At 40.1% G+C, this 26,229-nt stretch overlaps 1 protein-coding gene across 1 annotated transcript; it reads left to right on the top strand.

Annotated features, from left to right (window-relative positions):
- Positions 1-2,443: 2,443 nt before the first annotated feature.
- LOC143731979 (uncharacterized) lies at positions 2,444-3,668 on the top strand. The gene is made up of 4 exons (XM_077222599.1): positions 2,444-2,852; positions 2,971-3,109; positions 3,243-3,317; positions 3,421-3,668. Exons 1-4 carry the CDS (start codon positions 2,570-2,572, stop codon positions 3,629-3,631), a joined length of 708 nt encoding a protein of 235 aa, XP_077078714.1. The 5' UTR covers positions 2,444-2,569; the 3' UTR covers positions 3,632-3,668.
- The last annotated feature ends 22,561 nt before the right edge of the window (positions 3,669-26,229 follow it).

The raw sequence follows: 26,229 nt of genomic DNA on the forward strand, positions 1-26,229 counted from the left end.
AAAATATATTTAAACTGATCATGTAAAAGATAATTTCTGTCACTGCTGTGTACCACCACATGAAGAATATCGGTAACACTTTACAATAAGGTTTTGTAAGTTAACATTAGTTAACATGAAATAATAATAAACTCCACTTCTACAGCATTACTAATATTTGTTAATGTTAATATCAACATTTACTAATACATTATTAAAATCAAAAGTTTTATTTGTTAACATTAGTTAATGCACTGTGAAGTAACCCTAACAGCTGTATTTGTATTAACTAACTGTGGCGAAGGACGGCCGAGGGACGTGAGAGAGGCCGGTGGTGCGATTGCTAATGAGCAACACCTGTGTAGCACACCGGTCTCGCATCTCTCACGGAGGAGCGGAAGCATAAAGGAGGAGCGACGACGTTGATGATGGAGAGAGGAACAGGCCTGTGTTTTAGTTGTGTTTTGGTTTTTGAATTTGTATTTTATTTTAGCCAGCAGTCGTCCACGAGGGGCTGCTGGCAGTTCTTTATGTTTATTTTCGGTAGCCTGCAGTCGTCCGCGAGGGGCTGCTGGCGGTATTTTGTTTTTTTTTATTTTATTTTAAATAAAGTTTATTTGATTGTTCGCCGGTTCCCACCTCCTTCTTCCCTGAAAATTGCTACACTGCTGCCGAAACCCAGGAAGAGGGAGGAACGCGCTGTCAGAGAGTCCTCGCCGCTGTGGGGAATCCGCGGTGCCATCGACCATGGTGCGCGAGTCGCGCGGCTCGCCGTGGGCCGGAGCCCGCTGCCATCCACCGAACGAGGGGAGGAGCAGGAGGCGGGGGACTCGCGGCCATGGACGCTCGAGGCGGTGCGCTGGAGTGAGTTGCCGATGGGACGGTCGAGATCGCTGCCAGCCGCCTGGGTATTGGAGGGTCGGCTGCCATCCGGGAGGGAGAGGAGGAGTCGCCGCCGCTCGCCGTGGGCCGGAGCCGTCTGCCCAAGGCCCCCTAGGAGCCGTCGCCGTCCACCGGTCTCGCATTTCTCACGGAGGAGCGGAAGCATAAAGGAGGAGCGACAACGTTGATTATCGAGAGAGGAATAGGCCGGTGTTTTAGTTGTGTTTGGTTTTTGTATTTGTATTTTATTTTAGCCAGCAGTCGTCCGCGAGGGGCTGCTGGCAGTTATGTTTATTTTCGGTAGCCAGCAGTCATCCACAAGGGGCTGCTGGCGGTACTTTGGTTTGTTTATTTTACTTTAAATAAAGTATATTTTGATTGTTCGCCGGTTCCCGCCTCCTTCTTCCCTGAACATTGCTACACTAACATTAACAAATACAGTAACAAATGTATTGGTCATGGTTAGTTCATGTAAGCTAATAGATTAAGTAATGTTAGCAGGGTCTCTTCCCAGTCTCTTGGCTCCTTCGTCTCTGTGTAGTCCTCTAGCTCCTTCGACTCAGCCCAGTTTTCCAGCTTCTTCGTCTCCGCCCAGTCACCTGGCTCCTTCGACTCAGCCCAGTCTCCTGGCTCCTTCCAATCATCCCAGTCTCCTGGCTCATTTGTCTTTCTACTCAGTTATCTGGCACCTTCGTCTCCACCAAGTTTTCTGGCTCCTTCGTCTCAGCCCAGTATGGTCCTTGAGCATCCCTCTGAGATCCCTATGCCTTACTTTGACCCTCCGCTGGTGGAGAGGGTCTCTTTCTAGTCTCCTGGCTCCTTCGACTCAGCCCAGTTTCTTGGCTCCTTCGTCTCCACCCACTTTTCTGGCTCCTTCATTTCAACCCAGTTTCCTGGCTCCTTCGACTCTACCCTGTCTTCTAGCTCCTTCGTCTCTGCCTAGTCTCCTGGCTCCTTCGTCTTTGCATAGTCTTCTGTCTCCTTCGACTCAGCCCAGTCACCTGGGTCCTTCATCTCAGCCCAGTCTTCTAGCTTCTTCGTCTCTGCCCAGTCTCTGCCAGTCACCAGGCTCCTTCGACTCAGCCCAGTCTCCTGGCTCTTTTGTCTCTCTGCCCAGTCATCTGGCGCCTTCGTCTCCACCTAGTTTTCTGGCTCCTTCGTCTCAGCCCAGTCTCCTGGCTCCTTCGACTCCACCCAGTCTCCTGGCTCCTTTGTCTCTGCCTAGTATCCTGGCTCCTTCATTTCAGCCCAGTCTCCTGGCTCCTTCATTTCAGCCCAGTCTCCTGGCTCCTTCGACTTAGCCCAGTCTCCTGGCTTCTTCGACTCAGCCCAGTCTCCTGGCTCCTCCGTCTCCTGGCTACTTCTACTCAGCCCAGTCTCCAGGCTCCTTCATCTCAGCCCAGTCTTCTGGCTTTTTCGTCTCCTCCCAGTCTCCTGTGCCCGGTTGCATAAAGCACCTTAAGTTTTCCCTTAAGTGTGATACTTAAGGGGCGATTTCCCCTTACCTAAGAGAATAACTTAAGGGTGTTGCATATAATCTCTTAAACGGTTCTCTTAGGTAAGGGAAACATTTAAGTGTTTCTCGACAGCGATCCTGGATTCACGTTATAAAAGTCTGTTGTTGCCATAGATACGCAAAACACTAACACTAGCAATTACGCGTCTTCATCAAATAAAGTAGGCTAATAAAGTAGGCTAGGATATCGGAATGGATAAAGAAAACAAAAAAAGAAAGCCTAATTGGACAGAGGAGGAGAAATGCATTCTTCTTGACGAATATGATAAAAGAAAAACAATTTTGAAAAGCAAACTAAATCCCCATGTAACTGCTGCAAAAAAACAGAAACAGTGGGAAGAAATAACGGAAAAAATCAACGCAAGGAATCTTGATGTGAAGAGGACGGTTCAGGAAGTCCTTAAAAAATATGAAAACATCACTGTGGTCGCAAAAAAAGAGTTGAGCGCTTATAAGAAAGAAGCCAACAAAACAGGTAAGATTGAGCAAGACTAGCGCTACGATTTTAAGATTGTAAGCACCGCACCCTGGTGAAGAGTGCGCTTTATTGCTGTACAGTGTTAAGACCTAACGATTACAAAACTGACCAACAGGTGGAGGACCCCCACCGGCTGAGTTGTCGGACTGTACTATAATGGTACAAAACATCATTGGAGCTGACTCACCTGTCCTGTCTGGCATCTGTGGCGGTTTAGAGAGTGAAGCTGAACCAGTGCAACAGTGTAACATAGAGTGAGGCATTAAGTTATTTTCCTGTATCATCATATAATAACAGTGGCTTAGAGGATACATTATTATTTTGACATCATTAGAGACATAATACGTTATAACATAATGATTTAACTGACATTAATGTCACATTTAGACCCTTGCAGCACTCTGAAAAACAACTTCAGCACCATCAGATCGTCAGCAGAACGCCGATACAGGCAACCCCTAAGTAATGATTTAACTATTGCTTCAGCCTATAATTAATCCAACGAACAGCTTTAATATTATTTTTTAAGATTTTCTTAATTTTCCCCATTACTTGCGTATTTCAGAAGACCGCAAATATCACCTGCAGCCAAATCAAGAGAAGATGTGCTGGAACTGCAGAGAGAGGTTCTGCAGCTTCAAAAGGAGAAACTGCAGCTGGAGATTGAAAAACTAAAGAAGGAGACGGAAAATCAGGAGCTCTATAATTTTATTCTAAATAACAAACTTTTACAGCTAAAGGCTGAAGGAAAAATAACAATAACTACAATTGAGTAATTTTTTGACAATTGTTTTTTTAGATTTCAGATTGTGTGTGTGTGTGTGTGTGTGTGTCTTATAATAATAAAAACTACTACTACTACTACTACTACTACTACTTCTTATTTCTTCTTATTAAGATGACTACTATTAATACAAATATTATCAGTTAAAGAAAGCATTTACAATGGCATCTCTAGCAGCATATCCAGCCTGTTGGAAATCGTGATTTTGAATCAGATGCAGTTCCTCATAGCCCTCTTCATTCCCGTGCTCATCCTCTTCTTCGATAGCAGAATACGTCTTGGAAAGGTTGAAGAGCACAACACACGCTACAATAATTCTGCATGCCCTTGAAGGCTCAATACGCAGTTCGCTGTGGAGACAGTGAAACCTGCGCTTCAGCTGTCCGATGGTCCTCTCAATAATCGACCTTGTGTGGGTCAGCGCATTATTGTACTTTTCCTAATCGGGTAAAAAAAATAAAGAAAAAATAATAAAGATTTTTACCAGTAGGCTATAAACAGTGCTTTAAGATAAATACTATGAAGGTAATGTATTGCATAAAAGATTTTCTTTCAGAGTGCAAAATATTTGAGGCTTTGATTATTTTAAAACATACGCAAATCAGGTAAGGTGTTACAGAATTGACAACGTGTAGCAGCAACACAATAGAAAGTGCATACCTATTTTAAATACATATTTTAATACATTTATAATTCAGTAAACTACTGCTAATATTTCTTTAATGCTCACAATTTGATTAACATTTTCCATGCAAATCTTTTAGGCACCAAATTACCTTCATAGGAATATACGTATTAATTAATTACATGCCTGTGCAGCATTACGGGGATTCATGAAGGGCGTCATGAGCCATGGACGGCAGGGGTAACCACTGTCCCCGAGCAGGAGACCAGTGTGCCCTCCAGCTTCAAAATCACTCCCTAGTTTGCTCTCCGCCAAAATCCTGGAGTCATGTGTACTCCCGGGCCATGATGCAACAACATTTGTAATTTTGCAGAGATGGTCACACACTAATTGTACATTAATTGAATGGTAGCCTTTTCGGTTTACGTACTGGTCTTCGTGTGTTTGGGGCGCCTGTATTCTGATATGTGTGCCGTCAATAACACCACATATGCGAGGAAAACCTGCTTTCCGAAAAAAACTGGTTTGAATGACCTCCTGGTCATGATGGGATGGAAACTTGACCGTTGCGTTTAAATGACAGGAAAGAGCCCCCGCAACCCGGTGAACCACTCTGCTGACAGACGATTTATGCACGTGGAAAACATCTCCCACTACCGTCTGAAAACTTCCAGTTGCAAAAAAACGCAGTGCTATAAGCAGTTGTAACACTGCAGGTAAAGAGTGGTTGCGATGTGTGACATGGTCAAGGTCGCCGTCTAGTTTGTTAGCGATGTCAAAAATTGCGCGTCGATCAAACCGGTATTCAAGCAACAATTTTTCATCGCTAAGATGGTCCAAAGGGTTCTCCCGATCTCTAAAAATTCGTCTTTGCACATAATTATCTTCAACTGGTTCCATAAATTCAGCCATGTCGTCTTATTTTTGTCCGCGTTACTCTTAAGGTTACGATTTCCAAACCTTAAATTATACTTAGGGAAATGACCGTTAAGGGGTTTTATGCAACAGTTAACGCTTTTTAAGGGATTACTTAAGGGAAAAAACAGCATTTAAGGGAAATTCTAAGTGTTTATGACGTTTCACTTAAAAAAACCGTTAAGTAACACTTAAGGGTATTTTTCTGCAACACCCTTAGATTTAAGGGAAACATAAGGGCGAACTTAAGGGAAAATGTCACTTAAGGTGCTTTATGCAACCGGGCACTGGCTCCTTCGACTCAGCCGTGTCTCCTGGCTCATTTGTCTTTCTACTCAGTCATCTGGCACCTTCGTCTCCACCAAATTTTCTGGCTCCTTTGTCTCAGCCCAGTAGGGTCCTTGAGGATCCCTCTGAGATCCCTATGCCTTACTTGGACCCTCCGCTGGTGGAGAGGGTCTCTTGCTAGTCTCCTGGCTCCTTCGACTCAGCCCAGTCTCTTGGCTCCTTCGTCTCCACCCACTTTTCTGGCTCCTTCATTTCAACCCAGTTTCCTGGCTCCTTCGACTCTAATTATTAGCTGGTTCTGCAGTGGCCTCACCCGCCGGCTACTCCATGGACGTTTGGTTCGGTTCTTTGTTCAGTATTGTATTTGTGCAGATGTCAAAACTGTTACATTTGTCTACTCCTACAACTCCTGTGATTTTTGATTATCTTCTTTGTTTTTGTTTATAAATAAATTTTTATGCTACTTTTTGATCCACCTCTCTATGTCCTCTTCCTTTCCTTGACCAGGCCTTGGCCTCTAATCCCTGGTAAATATAACATTGTGATGGACTTAAATTAATAAAACTTAAACCTTGTTAATAGTATTATTACATAAGTATGTTAGATAATCCTTTTTCTTTTTGTTAATTGTATCATTATATTTATTGATTTTATGTTTATTATTTTTTATTTATCTGTTTCATTTCATTTTATTCTATGCAGTTACCCACTCTGAAATTATTTGGATAATGCTGTCTGCCTACCTAAAGGGGGCTGAATTACCTCTGTACACGGTTTACATAAAAGGACAATAAAACTATTGATTAAAACAAACTTTTCTGAATTGTATAAATCTGAATAAGTTCTGCCAGGAAGACTTAATTACTAGGCAACGCTTCATTTTACAGTCCTGTTTCCCATGTACATACTATGTACTTATTATAGTAATTACAATAACTGGGTAATAACTAGGTACTAACCCTGAACATACCCCTAAACCTACCCTTAACCCATGTACTTACCTTATATTACCCAGTACTTTCTAGGTAAGTACACTGTAAGTACTGTACTGTAAAATGAAGCGTTTCCAATTACTACTGTATGTCACTTATTACCTTCACATCTATCATATCATGTCCTTATACTCACTGTATAAAAAATTGGTACTTACACATGAGTTTGCAAATGCTAATGCGACAATTAACGCTCCTGTTCAGTTGCCAACTAATATGTCTCAGGACATGCATATTGTTTATGATTATCAAGTTCCGAAGATGAATACATCCCACCCATTCAGTGCCGCATCTCCCCTTGGGCACAGCGGTCTTCAGAGAGTTTGATCAGCCAAGGCCTATAAAGATTAGTCTTGCTCCTTCTAGGCCCAAAACACCCTTAGTAACATCAGTTTCCATTCCCACGACATCAAAAGCCTCAACATCGTCAGCTAAGCCAAAATATTCTGGCAGGAAGAGAACTGCAAAAATCATCCTCAACTTGTCCAGAAAAAAGAACCACGCTGTCTGTACGGGTGCCATTTTTTCCGCAGATCGCGATCCCACCGACATGAATCAACAACTCTGCGATTCACAAGAGGCGGTCTTCTCACACTGGTTTTCAAGTTCAAGCTCCACTTCCAAGGCTTTCAAGTCGGTTTTCAAGTTTTGGTAGGCGCATCCACCAGTCACTACTAATATGTCCCCTCTACCATGATTAAACTTAATTCAGTTAAGTATTTAACTTGGCTACTCTGCTGCTTCCTACACCAGCGGCAGAGTTCAAATTGGTGACTAGGGTGACGTGGCGTGTTCTTAATAACTGCTGATCTGCAGACTGCATGGCAACATACTGCAATGCTTTAAACAGCAGGGCCAGATAGCTCGCCTTAATGTTTGTAACAAAGTATAAGCAAAGATTTGTGTTACTGATATTCCACAGTGCAGCAGTGGTAATCTAATAATATCAGCATCATCGATCCCACGCTCAATACCCACCAACAACGGCATAACTGTATAGAAATAAAATAAACTTAAGAGTACTTAAGAGCTTTTTATGCAAATGCCATATTCACAGGTCGAGCTCCTCATAACGTCTGCTCACTCACCAGTCTTCGGTAATTTAAATGTATAAAAAATAATAATAATTAAATAAATAAAAATTTGAAAAAGGAAGAAGCTGAGCTAAAAGAGAGCAAGTTGGTCATTGGGTGTTATGCATATACTGTAGTAGATATCTCTAAAATGGCAGTAAATTACATATTTATATAAGTTTTTTAATTTCACAAACAACTATTTTACACCATATTTACTTAAAATTCATATTATAAGTTCCTTTAATACTTAAAATTTAGATCTACAATATTAGAAAATGTGTATAATCGCTGTAACACACAACCTTTCCTGGTGACTACTTTAATCCACTGATATGTGTGATAGAAATATTTAATGTGATGGGTATTTCCATATTAAATGTACATAGAAATGCAGACTAAGGATGCACCGGTCAAAGGCAACATATACTTAGCCAAAAATTGCTTAACTCAGTAGAACTAACAGTCTTATGATTAGATTTATCATTACAAACCAATCACCGGAACTAATCACAGTGAAGAAAACTCGAGTCACATTGTTTTACTCAACCGTATGATTTACATGTTCATGTATCTTTCTATTCAAGAGTCTCAAATGGTTGTTGTGGCCAGTGATCTCCCAGGCATGAATAAAACTATTTCTACAAAGAGCAACTTGGGAGCCATTTCAACCATATGCTGCGCATCTGAGAAATGGATTCTAAGCTCAAAAGACAACAGATCATCAAGTATCATTGAGGTATTGATGGTAGCTTCTTGAGGGGACACCATTGTCACAGTCACCCCTAGTCACATGTCTTCCTTTGTTCTGTTTTCCCGCCACTCATCTGTCTCTATTGTTACTGTCATTTAGTTCATCATCTGTTTCACCTGTGTCTAGTTAATTATCATCTGTGTCACCTGGTTTCTGTTAATCTGTGTTCATCAGTGTCTGTATTTAGTTCCTTTCAGTTCAGCCACTCTTTGTCCGTTCTCATTCTTATGTAGTGTGTGTGTGTTCATCGTGGCTGTCTGTACCCGTTGGAATTCTAGTTATAGTAAAAGTTTACTTTCTCGACCTGGCGTGCCATACCTCATTCCCTGACCTTTCATTGAGTGTTTTCTTTCACACAGGCCTCAAATGCGGAGAAGAAGGCACGCCTGCCCGATGTGGGACCTCAAGAAAACTTTGAGGCTTTTGTTGAGTGGATATTATTCCACTGTGGTTCTCAGTTCACCATTGGCCTTTCCAACAGCCATTAACTTGAGACGCCCGTCCAGAGTCTCGTCCCGCGTACCTCTTTTGAAGTGTTGTGCTTAATGTAAAAATATATAATGTAAACGATAAATCACGTTTGAGAATTCTGCTGGCAACTGTATACTGGCTACCAGGGCACCATAAAGATTTTATCAAATTATTTGCTGACTTTCTATCAGAATTAGTATTGACCGCAGATAAAGTCCTAATTGTTGGTGATTTTAATATACATGTAGATAATGGAAAAGATGCATTGGGATTGGTATTTAAAGACATTCTTAACTCTATTGGAGTTAGACAATATGTGTCAGGACCTACTCATTGTCGTAATCATACTCAAGATCTAATATTATCACATGGAATCAATGTTGATGCCGTTGAAATTCTGCAGCAGAGCGACGACATCTCAGATCATTATCTAGTCTCATGTAAATTACATTTAGCCAAGGCTGCAAAGCCAACTCCCTGTTACAACTATGTTAGACATATCACTTCTGCCACTAAAGATTGCTTTATCAATAATTTTCCTAATCAGTTTCATCATCTCAGCATCCCAGATAACTTAGAAGAACTCGATATAGTAACAGAAACTTTTAACTCTCTCTTTTCCAGCACTTTAGACACAGTTGATCCGTTGTGCTTAAAGAAGATTAAAGAAAATAGTCCAACGCCTTGGTACAACGAGCACACTCAGGCCCTTAAGACAGCAGTCAGAAAAATGGAGCGCAACTGGAAGAAAACAAAACTAGAGGTATTTCGGATTTCATGGAAGGAGAGCTCGATTGCATACAGAGAGGCCTTAAAAACTGCTTGATCTGCTTATTTTTCAACCCTATTAGAAGAAAATATAACATAATTATAAATAATTAAAAAACATAATCCTAGGTATTTATTTGAAAAAGTGGCTAAACTAACGAAAAAGAAAGCTTCAAGCCCAGAAGTTTCCAAGAAACACAGCAGTAATGACTTTATGAACTTCTTCACTTATAAGATTGATAATATTAGGGACAAAATTATAACCATGTAACCATCTTCTACAGTATCGCATCAGGGAGTGCATTGTAGTCTCCCTGAGGTAAAATTTGATTCATTTGTTGCTATAGGAGAGGAAGAATTTTGCAAACTCGTTAATTCATCTAAGTCGACAACGTGTATGTTAGACCCTATACCGATTATGCTACTGAAAGAGATGCTTCCAGATGTAATAGATCCTCTTCTTAATATCATTAATTCATCTTTGTCATTAGGATATGTACCAAAAACCTTTAAGCTGGCTATGATTAAACCGCTTGTTAAAAAAACGCAACTTGATACTACAGAATTAGCCAATTACAGGCCGATCTCAAATCTACCTTTTCTGTCAAAGATATTATCCTCACAACTGTGTTCCTTTCTTGAAAGAAATTGTATCTGCAAGGATTTTCAGTCAGGATTTAGACCGCACCATAACACTGATATGAGTGTCACTCATTAGAGTCACAAATGACTTGCTCTTACCATCCGATCGTGGTTGCATCTCTCTATTAGTGTTACTTAATCTTAGTGCTGCATTTGACACTATCGCCCACAACATTCTTTTAGATATGACTCGAAAATTATGTTGGCATTAGTGGAATTGTACTAGCATGTTTTAAATCATATTTATCTGACCGCTATCAGTTTTTAACAGTAAATGAAGAGATGTCTTATCGATCACAAGTTCAGTATGGCGTACCACAAGGTTCAGTACTAGGACCGTTGCTGTTCACTCTTTACATGCTACCTTTAGGAGATATCATTAGGAGACATGGAATTAGCTTTCACTGTTATGCTGATGATACTCAGCTCTATATTTCTTCAAAACCTAACGAAACTTACCAATTCACAAAATTATCGGAATGCATAGTTGATATAAAAAATTGGAAGACTAGTAATTTCCTACTACTAAATTCTGAAAAAACAGAGATTCTAATTATTGGACAAAAAACGTCCACACGAAATAACCTAGAATACTGCCTAACACTTGATGGCTGCTCTGTTAAGTCTTCGTCGTCAGTTAGAAACCTGGGTGTGTTCTTTGATACCAATCTGTCATTTGAAAGTAACGTGTCTAGTATCTGTAAAACCGCATTTTTCCATCTTAAAAATATATCTAAATTACGTCATATACTCTCATTGACAAATGCGGAACAACTAGTTCATGCGTTCATGATATCAAGGCTAGATTATTGTAATGCTCTACTGGGTGGTACCCCTGCACGCTTAATAAACAAACTACAGCTAGTTCAAAACGCAGCAGCTTGAGTTCTTACTAGAACCAGGAAGTATGACCATATTAGCCCGGTTCTGTCAACACTGCATTGGCTGTCTATTAAACATCGTATACATTTTAAAATATTGCTGATTACTTACAAAGCACTAAATGGTTTAGCTCCGCAGTACTCGAGCGAGCTCTTAACGTATTATAGTCTTTCACGTCTATTGCGATCTCAAAGTTCCGGCCAGTTGATAATACCTAGAATATCAAAATCGACTGCTGGCGGTAGATCCTTTTCTTATTTAGCACCAAAACTTTGGAAAAATCTTCCTAACATTGTCCGGGAAGCAGACACAGTCTGTTAGTTCAAAGCTAGACTAAAAACACATCTCTTTGACCTAGCATACACATAACAGATTATCGACTTCTATAATTCAATATTAGGCTGCATAGATTAGGTCAGCCGGAACTGGAAACACTTCCCTTAAATCCTGATGTACTCGTTACATCATAAGAAGAATGGCATCTACACTAATTTTAGTGTCTATGTTTATCCCGAGGTTTTCCCGCAGCCTGCCGGATCCAGGTCGTTTCCAGATCTGACGTAGGACATTCGCCTGGACCCGATGACAATGCAGTGCTGAAGTGCCAACTAGCCTCTCCCTATGGAGGATCCCTATACCACTCTACAGATAAAGCGTTGTGGAATTTTCGGTTCGCGTACCTACCCGAAGTGATAAAATAAAATAAAATTCTGCATCAATTTATAGACAACACAAGTAGTTTGTTTAGGCATGGTTTGTAATGAATTACAAACCTGTGCACATATATTCAAACGTACATAACTATAGAATCAATTCTTAATGCGCATGTGAACGCCATCAGCGTCTATCAAAGGTTCGCATTTAAAGTCTGTTTAGAGAGAACGGTGTCATCTTAACGGCCTCTAATTTAATAACAAATGATAATTTAGACGGAAGTGAATCAATCAAAACCAACTTTAGCTGGAAAAAACATTATTCAAGAACCACTATAAAACCAAACCAATCTCTGTTACCTTAAATTATATGTTTATCTCTGTAAAGCTGCTTTGAAACAATCTCCATTGTTAAAAGCGCTATATAAATGAGGATGACTTGACTTGACTTGAGACCGCCCGTCCAGAGTCTCGTCCCGCCGAGGCCGAGCCTCTTCACGTCATGTCTACCGAGCCAGAGTTTCTTCAAGTCAAGTCTGCCGAACCTGAGTTTCTTGAAGTCAAGTCTACTGAGCCTGAGTTTCTTCACGTCAAGTCTGCCAAACCTGAGTTTCTTCACGTCATGTCTGCGGAGCCTGATCTTCACGAGCCTGATCTTCACGTCATGCCTGAGCTTCACGTCAGTCCTGCCGAGGCTAGGCTTCACGTCATGCCCGCCAAGCCAGAGACTTTTCATTTCATGCCCGCCGAGCTACAGACTGTTCATGTCATGCCCGCCGAGCCAGAGACTGTTCACGTCATGCCCGCAGAGCCAGAGACTGTTCACGTCATGCCCGCCAAGCCAGAGACTGTTCATGTCATGCCCGCCGAGCCAGAGACTGTTCACGCAATGCCCGCCAAGCCAGAGACATTCACGTCATGCCCGCCGAGCCAGAGACTGTTCACGTCATTCCCGCCGAGCTAGAAACAAAGCCTGTCCCTGAGCCTGTGTCTATAGCTCCGCCCAAGAAGATTTTGGCGTCCTTGGCCTTAGTGGCCAGACACGGCTCCCACGGAATGGCCATGAAGGCTGATCCGCCATGGCCGCCCAAAGGGTCGCCTCCGCCCTGGCCATCTACCGGTACCGTCCTGGAGTCTTCAATCCCTGTGGACCCTGCTGACCCTCCTGAGGAAGACTCCAAGACGCCCGCCCTGTCACAGTCACCCCTAGTCACATGTCTTCCTTTGTTCTGTTTTCCCGTCACTCATCTGTCTCTATGGTTACTATCATTTAGTTCATCATCTGCTCCACCTGTGACTAGTTAATTATCATCTGTGCCACCTGGTTTCTGTTAATCTGTGTTCATCAGTGTCTGTATTTAGTTCCTTTCAGTTCAGCCAGTCTTTGTCCGTTCTCTTGGACAAAGAGAGCTTTTTGCCACCTTCGTCTTCTTCTGCCTTGCACCCCAACGTGACAGCCGTCACCTTACTTCAGGTAAGTATCGTATTAAGAATAGGGATTTAGTTGGTTATATTCGTATTAAGAATTTCCATGACAGATGTATAAAAAAAGTTAATAAGTTTCAACATTATGATAGTACTAACCCTAGGAGTGGAACTTGTAATCATGTAAAAAGCCTTGCTAAATGAATGAATAATAAAAATAAAAAAAATATTCCATGGCTCCACGTAGTACCTTACAGGTCCATGTTTTTACAAAAACTAAAGCGGCGTTCTTGTCTAATTAAGCTATAGGCCTACGAGGTATCCACATCCAACGTTCATCATGCTATTTGCTATTAGGAAAGTCCCTTTCGTATTTTTCAGAAACCACAGGTAAAACCAAGTAAAACCATCCGCAATGTTATTACATGTTCAGGGCTTCGCCAGTCATCAATTCACCTCAACATTGACCGACTGCACAGACTAAAGACGTTTTCAGCAACAACGACTTATGTTTGTTCTATGATAAGGATTGCCTAAACCTAACATAGGAGGCAGGGCCGGACTGGGACACAATTTCAGGCCGGGAAATCCTATACCCATCCAGGCCATCCTATTCATCCAAATAAAATTTAGAAACAGGGACAGCCCTGTTTCCCCCCCCAAAATTACATTTATTTCATAGTATGACCATAACATAAAAACATAAACAACCAACCTAGAAGTAAAGCAGTCCTAATATCAAAATGGTCTGCACATAAAGTTATACAAGCATTTACTCTAGAAGTCCAAAGCTGTTTCTACCTCTCTACTTCTCACTCATAAATGTATATAAACTGCAGAAGAGAGGTTAAACAAAAATGTTAGCTCAGAAGGTCAGCAGGTTGCGTAAGACTTTTTAATAAAAATAAATGTATTAAATAAATTTTATAAAATTATTAATAAAAATAATTTGTATTACCTTATTAAATGTATGCATCTTTCATGTCAAATTCTTACATTTGATCAATAAATTCAGTTATAATAATAAGACACTATAGGGCTGTTACCCATGAAATTAAATAATTTGCACTGCAAAATTACAACTGCAATAAATAATCGTATAAGATCGATGTTTTAAATCAATGTTTGAATGTACAAATAAAAAAATGCAATACTTAAACACTAAACTAAACCAATAGGTCACGGCAAGTGACCGTCTTAATTAGTGAGTCATTCATACAAAAGATTCGTTCAAAACGATGAATCATTCAGTAACAAAACACCGCGCTGCTGTTGCTTTCTTTTGGAACTATTTTCGTAGGTGAAATAGAACAAAAACAGTTTATATTGTTTGTGTCTAGAATGTAAGTAACTTAATAATAAATATTTATAATAAATATAAATAACAAAAGTTGTGTCATTTTAAACTAAATTATATGTTATAAATAAAAAAACAACAACAATTAGAATTTTTACCTCAGTACATTTCTTCTGTGAGTTTTCTGTGTGCTGTTTCACTCATTTGTTTGGATTTCTCCACGAATGTAGATGATAGTAATAGGGGCGCTACCGTTTACATTTGCTAGCAGTTCAATACTTAGTTAACGAAGAAAAAAGTACAGTATTTACAGGTGAAACTGACCTGCACTTGAAGCCCTGAACAGGTCAGTAATTTTGCTGCTTCTTCTTGGAGTGCTTTATTTTTCTTTGTCCTTTACCTCTCTGCTCCACCTGGCCGTTTTCTCTCCATCCTACTTGCATTTTTTGTCGTAAAGTTGAATCGTAACCTTAATTGCCAGTCAAGACTAATGCCTGGTTCAGATTACACGATTTTAGCCCGATTTTGGCACGATCCGTTTGACGTAGGGTCTCGTGGGGATTCGTAAACGACAACGGGCGTCGGGACGCAAGATTTGATCGTATCATCTCGTATAGTGTGTCATAGTGGGCGACAACCTACGTCGCGTCTGCGATGCTTCACGACATCACGACAAAAAGACTAGCATGTTTAATTTTTTAAACGGTCGTCCACGACGGGTTCCGTCACATGTATGAGGTTGACCAATAGGAGCACAGAAGCTTTTCCGTACACAACTTTCAAAAGTGGCGAAACGAAAGACAGACGATGGTGCTACTAGGTGGAGTTATGACATGGAGGAAAGGTTCGTAAGAAAACAATATTTTACCTCAAGTTCTCTTTGAAGGATTGACAGCCAATACTGTCCTCTTCGAGCAATCCAGGAACGTGTCCATTGTCGGGTTTTCTTTCTTTTTTTAAGTTTTCTGAACACAGGACAGCCAATACAACACTCACCGCCACATCCATTGTTTGTTTACGTTCGTTTCCGGAAGTCACTCGCTATAGTTTCGCCTTCTCAATGACATCACGCGCATCGTTAAAGACGGCACGCGATGACTGGTCAGGAAGCAACGTGTAGTCTGTTTGTTGTCCACGACACGACAAGATTTTAGGAGTCAAAATCGCGTAATCTGACACAGTGACTATTGTAAAAGACAAAAAAAATCGTGTAATCTGAACCAGGCATAACAGATTCGTGATTTTATTTTTTATTATTATTATTAATATGAATAATATTTTTATTAAATGAAGAATTCGAAAATGATCACTGGTAAAGGTAGTAATGTAGGCTAAAATAATAATAATAATAATAATAATAATAATAATAAAAAACGCTGGCTGGAAGCAGGTCAAATTAGTCGCCAGGCCACCGGGAATTCTCCGGGTGCTCCCGATGGCCAGTCCGGGCCTGATAGGAGGTCACTGTTTTCCATTATTTATCTTTCAAGAGTAGTCTATTTGCCATTTTCAACACCCTAATCGTCTGTGAGAGACGCTCGGCTTAACCACCTCCAATGCAACCCACCCGCGTTTTACAGGACTTACCCAATCCAAGTGCGTGATATCAGACGCTTTCAGCAACAGTAGTGTGCGTATACAATTTTGTTTAGTTTTAAATTAGCCTGTGGTAGCCTACTCAATTTTAAACGTGAATTTGTGCTATGTATCCTAACTAAAAACACAACAAGGTTCCATCATCCCTTAATTGCCCGCAAGAATATTGGCCGAATTCAACACACACCCTTTGATGTGTGTGAGAGACGCTCTTTCAACATCAATGCAACCCACAGGCGTTTTACAGGACGCAGTTGGACTTTGCTAGGCAATCCAAGTGCGTGACATCAGACGCTTTCAGCAACAGCAATGTGCAGAAAATTTGCTTTTGTTTTAAATTATAACCTGTAGTATAGCCTACTTTATATTAGCCTGGATATGATCTTGGTAAGCCTAATTAAACGCGGCAATATGTGACATAGGCTCCATCAACCCTTAATAGCCCGCAGAGGAGTGTGTTAAACACGCACCCTTTATCGTGTGTGAGAGATGCTCGTGGCTTTCAACCAACTTCACTGAAAAACCATAGAAGACGCCAAAGGCGCCCCTCCATTCAATGGGAAACCTGTGGCGTCAATAACAGACGCAAATTTTATCAGTAGGAAATAGCGCTGAAGAAGTCTCATTCTGAACACATCACGATATTTGGCATCAGGTCACGTGTGCCAGATGTTGATAAGTAGTTGTAAATATGCTGTCCAAATAATCTTTGTTATAATGTCTTTTCTGTTTGTCGGTATTAATCAGTTTGGCTCTCTCATGTTCAGTCACTGCATTATATCTGTCATCTCCACGGAGGCTTTGTGTTTCATTGCTTTCTAATTCAAAACACCTTACTAAACTAACGTGATTAAACACTGTCTGTCACGTGACTTGCTATAGGCCTAGACCATCAATCAGTTAATCATATTCCTATCAGGTTCAAAGTAGTACAATTTAGTTCCAAAGTGGTATTTTTAGTAAAAGCGCAGTAAAAACAACACTTACCATGCTCTTACCACAGTAACCTTAGTTTTACTTTGATAGGTATAGCAAAAGGACAGAAAAAACTGGCACTAGAGATAGAGTTGCTTCCAAAGTAACTTCAGAGTAAGTGCTAATATATTATTTCACACAGAGTACTATTGCTGACCATGCATAATATCTATTATTGCAGGCAAAAGATTACTTGATCACTGGCTTTTCTTTACAAAGAACAATTAAAATAAAACTCAAAGAACTAAGCATATTTGTCTCGTCTTTTATTAAACATTTAATTAAATGTTTTATATTTTTGGAAAAGTTGTGTAATATGGCACATGCAACAATGTCACAGGCCCTGTCAGGTGCAACCCTCAGGCTATTCAGACACTGAAATCTTCCCTTTAGTTGGCCAAAGTTCATTTAATTGTGTGCCCTTGTCCTGGCTAGAACTGCATTGTAATTGGTCTGTGGTTTGGGTCAGGGAATGGGATCATAAAACACCTTTCTCCAAGCAGGATCCTGTTGTAATCACCTGTTTAATGGAAAAGTGCAGTTCTGTTAGGATCCGCATAACTGTATGTAATACAGTGAGCTTGATATTTATAATTTTCCTTACACGTTCAAATAATGTGCATAAATGTGAATCTCTGAAAATTCTTGAGTCATGCACAGATTCTGGCCATTTTGCTTCCTCAATTGTGATATGGAACATAGTCACACAACATCTAAGAGATTTTAGTTTGTCAACTGCCTTTTTTTTATATATTACTACTACTCTGGAATATTAAGAATCACAATAGTAACTTGCCTGCACATTTACATTGTGAACCACCTTTCTGTTCACAGAATTCCCTTCATCGAGGCCTTGATGGAACCATGTGTGCATTCTATGGTCTATGGCACCAATCATGTTAGTGAAGCCTGAAACTTTCTGTACTTCATTACAATCTTGTGTCTTAAGTGGCTTGGAAATAAAAAAAAAACGCTTGAGCGCCAGGTAAACTGCGAATGGCACGACAAATAGCACTTTATCAAGTTCCCCGCATCTCCAATAGTGTAAAGGAAAGACCCACTCGCAAAGAATTTTAGAGCAATGCAGACAGTCTGTGCTGTTGCAATGAGTCGAATATTAATGTGCGTTTCCAACAAATTAATAATGTAAACGACACCCTCACGAGCCACGAGAAAAATATCCAGAACTTTTTTTTTTGGGGGGGGGGGGGGGGGGGGTCTTTTGTTTTCAAAAGAAGACTGTGTCACGTGCCATTTGAACTGAGGCGCTATAGCGATGTCACATTTAAAAGCACCAAAACGGTAGGCCTATTTATTGTTTGAATCTCGCAAAAATATAGACATAATCTGAGAGCTGAGAATTTGTTACATATCAAAAGTTACCTCCTCTGTCATCGTCAGTGTCCTCTATGTCCGCGATTTTTCTCTGCGTAAGAAAATGGATGTGTGGCGAGAGAGCGTGTTAAAAGGGTCAATTGCGTGAGTCTCAAGGCGAATGCGTGAGAGTTGGCAGCTATCTCTCAGAAAGTAGCCAACACTATCGCGTTGCGCTAAAGGATTTCTTGATAAACTCCGATTATATCGCGATCTAATCCTGTTAACATGAAATAAGCCTGCTCGCGAGTAGGTTCAAGCTTACGCACCTGTTGCTATGACAGCAAGTCCAGGGGCCCGTTCTTCGTACGTTGCTTAAAACATCCGAGATCAAACGAGACATCCAGGATAATTAGATAATATCTTCGTGCTCGTCGTGATCCGGCTAATTAGGTTCTTCGAACACTCCTGCCGGTTATGATTAGTATAGCTGGATTGAGTTATCTGAGATAATAGTGCATTCATGCGCTGTTTTAAAAGGGATATGTATCGATAGTAGAAACATTGATCAGCAACGCTCCTATAGAGCATCACAGTCCCGCCCACAGCCCGAGAGAGCTTAGGTGCCGGAAGTAAATTTCCCATTCATTTTTCCCATTGATGTTTTGGAAAAATCCATATCTAAAGAGTTTTAGAGCATGTCTGAGGATAACCAGCTACGGCTGAACTCATAAGCATACAACATATAATTTCGAGTGAAAAACCTAAGAGAAAATCCGAAAAAAGTCAAAGGTACAAGATGTACATATTTTCATATCCGAGCGAAGGAGCTACTAATCCCATAAACCACCGCGCCTCACTGAAGTCGACTGAAGCCACAACCGCGAAAGAGTCTTTTGAGCGAATTCCAAATCTGGCGACGGCCACGCAAACTTTTTCCTCCAGTAAATTGTATATAGTGAATGTGCAGTTAATAGCAGTTCTTTCAATCGTGTAAATAATAGAGAGTCGCTGCTCCCCAGCGTCCATTCCTGTGTGTGTGTGTGTGTGTGTGTGTGTGTGTGTGTGTGTGTGTGTGTGTGTGTGTGTGTGTGTGTGTGTGTGTGTGTGTGTGTGTGTGTGTGTGTGTGTGTGTGTGTGTGTGTCTGTGTGTGTGTGTCTGTGTGTGTGTGTGTGTGTGTAAGAGAGAGAGAGAGTCGCTGCTCCCCAGCGTCCATTCCTCCGTGTGTGTTAAGTGTGTAGTTTGTGTGTTTATTTCAAAGCCCTTATGACACAGGACACTCTGCTGACAGGAGAGGTTGAGGTCCACTCCATGCTCATTTTATTCATGAAGTTATAGTTCGTTCATCCGTAATTGTGATAACATTTAAAGTATTTTGTTAATATCCACAACAATTGAAAATTAAAAAGTGATGGTCAGCAAACCAGAAAGTGCACCACGCCACGGTCTGATGCATGGACCTGTGCATGGTCTGCTCTTGGACCACCATCATATTCAGTTTATTAATTTGCCATGAATTATTACACAAATGTTCAGTAAATGCATGAAGAGGTATGCCTAGGTTAAATATTGTTTTGACCGTGGCATCATAAAATGCTTGATATGACTCATACCATATGAAGGCTATAGTACCCTAGCTAAAGTGAACGATAATGCTAACTAACGTTACCAACCTCCCTGCAAAACTCACCACAACTTTGTATCTTGTCCCTCTTGGCCCTTACAAAACCCACAAGCTGACCCTTGGACACGCTACACTCAACTACATGACCCACTTTTGTTTTCCTCCTTGAAAAAAGCCATCATGTCAGCCAAGAAGATCATGATTGCACTGATAAGTGTACGGTGAAAAAACGCACCACAGGTTTTTTTAATTTTTTTTATAATTAATGATCTTCAGTCTTCACGGACCTTCGCGGGGTTTAACCTGACAGTTACACGACTTCCACAAATCAGATGCGTCACTGTGGGATTGTTCAGGATTGTGGGATTGTTCAGGATTGTGGGTAATGAAGTACTTATCCAAGACATTGCGAATAAAAGGCATTTATCTCAAAACAAGGTTAGTGCCCCATGAACTTTTGGCGTTTATATGAGCGTATACAATCGCTTAGTACAGCCGTAGCTGGTTTTAAGTCTACCATGTATGTTTACGTTTTTATGGCTTATACCCCAACTGTCAATGGAGAAATTGTATTGAATTCTTACTTCCGGCACCGGCTGTGGGCGGGACTGTGATGCTCTATTGGCTGCTCACCGTGGCCAAAGAGCGCGCTCAGTTTTTCTTGGTAGCAAAGCAAGAAATAGTCCAAGTTTATGCTGAATTTTAATTTTTAAATTAAACGGCAGGGAACACCTCAAAGTCTGCAAAAGCCAGGAGAGAGGGCTGGGAAAAAGTAGCAGGCAAATTTAATTAGTTTGTGGTGGCCATGTTATATGTTTTTATAACTTATTACAGTATATATTTTTGTATTTTAATAATTTCATAATTACTTTGTCCATTGTCATGTCAGAGTCTCCACACTAGAACATGGTGAAAGTGAAGTAGGCTACAAGCATATTCTACATAATGGGAATTTTTACTAGGCCTACTTATGCCTACTAGTCTCTTTAAAAGGGCACTGTTAAATAAATGTTTGTCTGTTTATAAAAGCAACCAAGAAAAAGGCTGAGAATTTTTTTTTTTTTTTTAAACTTAAAAAAAAGAAGAGCTGGCCCTTGGGTTGAATGTGAATTGACCCATTGTGAAGGACATCCCTGTGTTCAGCTCTTCCAGACACACATCCAGGGACCAGTAGCAGAAACTCCTTCATTACTGGTAAATGAGATTTAAATTCTCTTAGTACACTGTAAAATAATTTGTTGCTGCATTAAATTAAGTATAGGCTGGTATAGTCATTTCAACTGTTACAGTAAATCTTGAGTAATGATAAATTGCTTTGACTTGTGAAAGTGAAAACTGATAAACTTATGTTATATGAAAAACTTTTTGCCATGAGTCATTGATCACATTTTTTCCCGGTGTAGTTCATTGTAATGACATTGTGTTTTTCTCTTTTGTGCAGTTTTACACCAACACTTTTATGTTCCTAAGAAAGTGGTGGCTGAAATATGTGCAGTAAGTGGACATTTTCTAACTTTACATCTTTTTACAACTGCATTACTATCTTGTGTCCTAAGTGGCTTAAAAATGCCCAAAAAAAAAAAAAAACTCCTTGAGTGCCAGCTGCGAATGGCACGACAGACAGCACTTTATCAAGTTCTCCGTATCTCCAATAGTGTAAAGGAAAGAGCAACTCGAAAAGAATTTTAGGGCAATGCAAACAGTTTGTGCTGTTGTTAAAGCCCGACTCCGGCGAGTCAAATATTAATATGCGTTTCCAACAAAATAATAATGTAAACGACACCCTCACGAGTCACAAGGAAAAAAAATATAACTCCGAAAGTAGCCAACACTATCGCGCTGCGCTAAAGGACTTCCCGTATCAGCTCCGTTTATATCGTACCTGTTAACATGAAATAAGCCTGCTCGCGAGCAGGTTCAAGCTTGCGCACCTGTTGCTACGACAGCAAGTCCAGGATGAGCGTCGAAGAACCAAACATTCCAAGATCATGCCAAATCGCCAACAATTAAATCCAGCTAAGTGAGTAGGCGACGTACGAAGAACGGGCCCCAGGATGAGCGTCCAAGAACCAAACAATCCAAGATCATGCCAAATTCCCAACAATCAAATCCAGCTAACTGAGTTGACAACGTGTGAAGAACGGGCCTTTTCAGCTGAAAAAAGAGAAAATTAAATATCATTATGTATAATAAATAGGATTATTTAAAGAAAAATTACAGATTTACCTTACAATTTTGGGATTTTAAATTATTAGGCATTAAAAGCATGGTAAGTGTTGTGGTTACTATTGTCACAGCTCCACCAGACCTGCTCCGCCCACTCGTTCACTCTCCCCTTAGTACTGATTCACCACACCTGCACCTCATCTCCCACTTCCTATAAAACATTCACCTTCCCTTCACATCCTCGTCTGGTCTCGTCTATTACTAGACATTCAGGCTGCGTTTACACTTGGCATTAACATGCGACCGTGATCCGATCAAGCAGATCAGATCATTAGCCAATCAGGACATTGTGCGTTTACATTTGTTCACATTAAGTAGCCTTTGTATCTGGATAACCGATCGGATTTCTGTTTCCTGCATAATATTTAAATTAGGTCTGTGGAACGACACCAGATTAAGAAGATGATAGCAATTAAACAATGTACCAATTGCTTTCACTCACTCACTTTACTTTCCTGTGCAATCTCCAGTCTAAAATCAAATTAAGTTTTTTGAACGAAGGAATACTTCCAGAGTTTATCATACAATTAACTGGGTTGATCATGTTAAACAAGTCACATCATCAATCATCTGGGTTTAAGTTTATAACGTGCAATGACTATATTGACAGAAATGGGAGATTGATAAACATGCTGAAACAATAAAAACATTCAACATTTAAAACATTTAAAAAATCCAATTCCGATTATTCCTCTAGCAAAGCAGCGTTCAGCTCTTCATTAAGATCTCATGACTGACTGTGATTGTATAGGCGATCGTCTCGTTCAGATAATGTTGCACAATCAAAATGAAAAATGACACACATAGTATCATTTAAGTCTAAATAAACTGTTTTAAAGATTAACGTTTATTGTAAGGTTCAAATAAGTTTAATTTCTTGTCTAAACTGCGTCTGGCCATTATTTTCGGGATTTAAATTACGTCCACCTGTGAATGCAGGCACCATGGCTGGATTGTGTTTACATTACACTGAGATCCGATCACAATGCGTCCTTGACTACCTCCGAACCTGGACACGCTGATCGGATAACATTCTGATCAGAAGTGCGTTTAGATTTGTCTTTTCAATGTGTGGACAACATCCGGATACAGGTCGCTTGTTAATGCCAAGTGTAAACCCAGCCTCAGACTCACCTCTTCACTAACCTGCTCAACTTACCCTTGATGTCTGTTCAACGATCCCGGTCCTGTACTTCATCTGCCATCACCAAAGACACTTGCCTGAGCCTTCCATCCAGCCTGTTCCATTTACCATCTGCAAGAGACATTCTGAATTACTCATCAGCTAAGTTCCATTTGGCATATCATCATTGTTTGCTAACCATGTACTCACATCTGCTGGCCTCCGTGCTTCTGTTCTTAATAAACTCTTGTTACATTTCTACTCACCTGTCTGACTCTTCACTACCCGTGACAACTATATACATTTACAACAAATATAACTTTAAAACTACCAATACTGAGGTAAAAGCATGGTAAGTTTTGTGGTTTACTGTCCTTTTACTAGGCTATACCTATCACGCTATCACAGTAAAACTAAGGTTACTGTGGTAAAAGCATGGTAAGTGTTGTGGTAACTGTGCATTTACAACAAATGACATATTAAAACGGCAAATTGTGGTAAAAGCATGGTAAGTTTTGTGGTTACTGTCCTTTTACTATACCTATCAAAGTAAAACTAAGGATACTGTGGTAAGAGCATGGTAAGTGTTGTTTTTACTGCGCTTCTACTACGAATACCACTTTGGAACTAAATTGTACTACTTTGAACCTGATATGAATATGATTAACTGATTGATGGTCTAGGCCTATAGCACGTCACGTCACGTATGATAAAATTTGCGTCTGTTATTGATGCCACAGTTTTCCCATTGAAAGCAATGGAGATACTAATGCTTCACAGAGTGACGCCAAGGGGCGTATGGAGGGACGCCTTTGGTGTCTTCTATGGTTTTACAGTGAAGTTGGTTGAAAGCCACGAGCATTTCTCACACACGATAAAGGGTGCGTGTTGAACACACTCCTCTGCGGGCTATTAAGGGATGATGGAGCCTATGTTACATACTGCCGTGTTTAATTAGGCATACCAAGATCATATCCAGGCTAATATAAAGTAGGCTATACTAAAGGTTATGATTTAAAACAAAAGCAAATTGTCTGCACATTGCTGTTGCTGAAAGCGTCGATGTCACGCACTTGGATTGCCAAGTGATTGCCAAAGTCCAACTCCGTCCTGTAAAACGCCTGTGGGTTGCATTGATGTTGAAAGAGCGTCTCTCAGACACGATAAAGGGTGTGTGTTGAATTCGGCCAATATTCCTGCGGGCAATTAAGGGATGATGGAACCTATATTGTTGTGTTTTTAGTTAGGATACATTGCACACATTCACGTTTAAATTGAGTAGGCTACCACAGGTTAATTTAAAACTAAACGAAATTGTATACGCACACAACTGTCGCTGAAAGCGTCTGATATCACGCACTTGGATTGGGTAAGTCCAAGCTCGTCCTGTAAAACGCGGGTGGGTTGCATTGGAGGTGGTTAAGCCGAGCATCTCTCACAGATGATAAGGGTGTTGAAAATGGCAAATAGACTCTTCTTGAAAGATAAATAATGGAAAACAGTGACCTCCTATGTTAGGTGTAGGCAATCCTAATCATAGAGCAAACATAAGTTGTTGTTGCTGAAAACGTCTTTAGTCTGTGCAGTCGGATGTTGAGGTGAATTGATGACTGGCGAAGCCCTGAACGTGTAATAACATCGCGGATAGTTTTACATTGAAGTTGGTTGAAAGCCATGTGTGGTGTCATCTATAAGCAAAAGGCTACTATATGCATGGGCAGAAAACGCCGAAGGACATGGCAAAACGGCCTTATATGACGCCCTGAGATGAGAACGGGTTGGTTGATCAGTCCATCACAAGACTAAAGTCTGTAATTGTTTTCATGTTAAAATTCTTTATGACTCAACCGGGAGTGGCAGATGGGGCAAATGTTTGGGAAATCAATTTGAATTTGAGTGGGGTAGACATACATACCTATTTCAATCTGTAATGCATATGATCGATACTGTGTTGTTTTCAATGTTGTATGCTTACATCAAGGTTTCCTGGGAAACTACAGTTGGTTTATTGGTTGTCTTTGGCCCTAGAAGGAAGGAAACAAGGAAGGAATATAAAGCTGACATTTGATAGGCATAATGACCTGCATTTAAGACTCTGGATATAGGTTGCATCTCCATGAAGGTGTGTTGTACTGCATTTAGAAAAATATCAAGTGTATTCGCCAAGTGAAGCACATGCATAATCGTTATTTATTAGGTAACATCTATTTGTAGTAATTATAATTGACCAATACTAGCGTTAAAAAACATCCCTGATTTGTTATTCCACAGTCCTGATACTGTTTCACTTTTGCAACTATAGATTGCACAGTCCATGATTCTGTGCATATTATCATCTTTGCTTTATGTTAATTTTATATTGGGACTTTACCAAACAGGATATTAAAAATCTACATATCGCTGGTTTTGACAATGGAATCTAGAATCAGATTATAAGTTAATGAGTAGCCTACTCATTACAAGAATGTTATACCTCTAGTGCTCTCTGATCCTTGTCTTTTGATTTGTCTTCCCGCATTCAAGCAATATTACTCATTCTTTTTTCTTAGGTGGTAAATTATTTCCTACCCTTACACAAAAATTACCATGGTAACCTTTCTTCTCCTCAAAATACCATAGTTTAGCAGCCACTGTCAATAATAAAATAAACAAAACCACAGAATTGTGAAAGTCCTGTTTAATGATATTCTATATTGTGTGTGTGTATATATATATATATATATATATATATATATATATATATATATATATATTGTTTGTTTACTTTGGTATGTAAACAAAGTTGAGACTTTTTCAGAATTCAACGTTGCTAATCAAACAAGAAAAAAAACTTAAGATGATGTTTGACTATCCATTGGTTGTATGCAATTCAATAATATAATTCAATAATAAGAGAGAAGTCAATAATATATCTCATGTCACAAAGAGCAAGTTATGACATTATGA

This window comes from Siphateles boraxobius, unplaced genomic scaffold (assembly GCF_051911475.1).
Source record: "Siphateles boraxobius isolate OS27281-9 unplaced genomic scaffold, OSU_SipBor_1 9, whole genome shotgun sequence".
Lineage (NCBI taxonomy): Eukaryota > Metazoa > Chordata > Actinopteri > Cypriniformes > Leuciscidae > Siphateles > Siphateles boraxobius.

What these genes read in the sequence shown, in the direction of transcription:
- LOC143731979 (XM_077222599.1), top strand. Translation starts at nt 2,570, where the DNA reads ATGGATAAAGAAAACAAAAAAAGAAAGCCTAATTGGACAGAGGAGGAG. An exon ending in GTGCAACAGTGTAACATAGA is followed by an intron (nt 3,110 to 3,242) that starts GTGAGGCATTAA and finishes TGTCACATTTAG; the next exon opens with ACCCTTGCAGCACTCTGAAA. An exon ending in CCGATACAGGCAACCCCTAA is followed by an intron (nt 3,318 to 3,420) that starts GTAATGATTTAA and finishes TGCGTATTTCAG; the next exon opens with AAGACCGCAAATATCACCTG.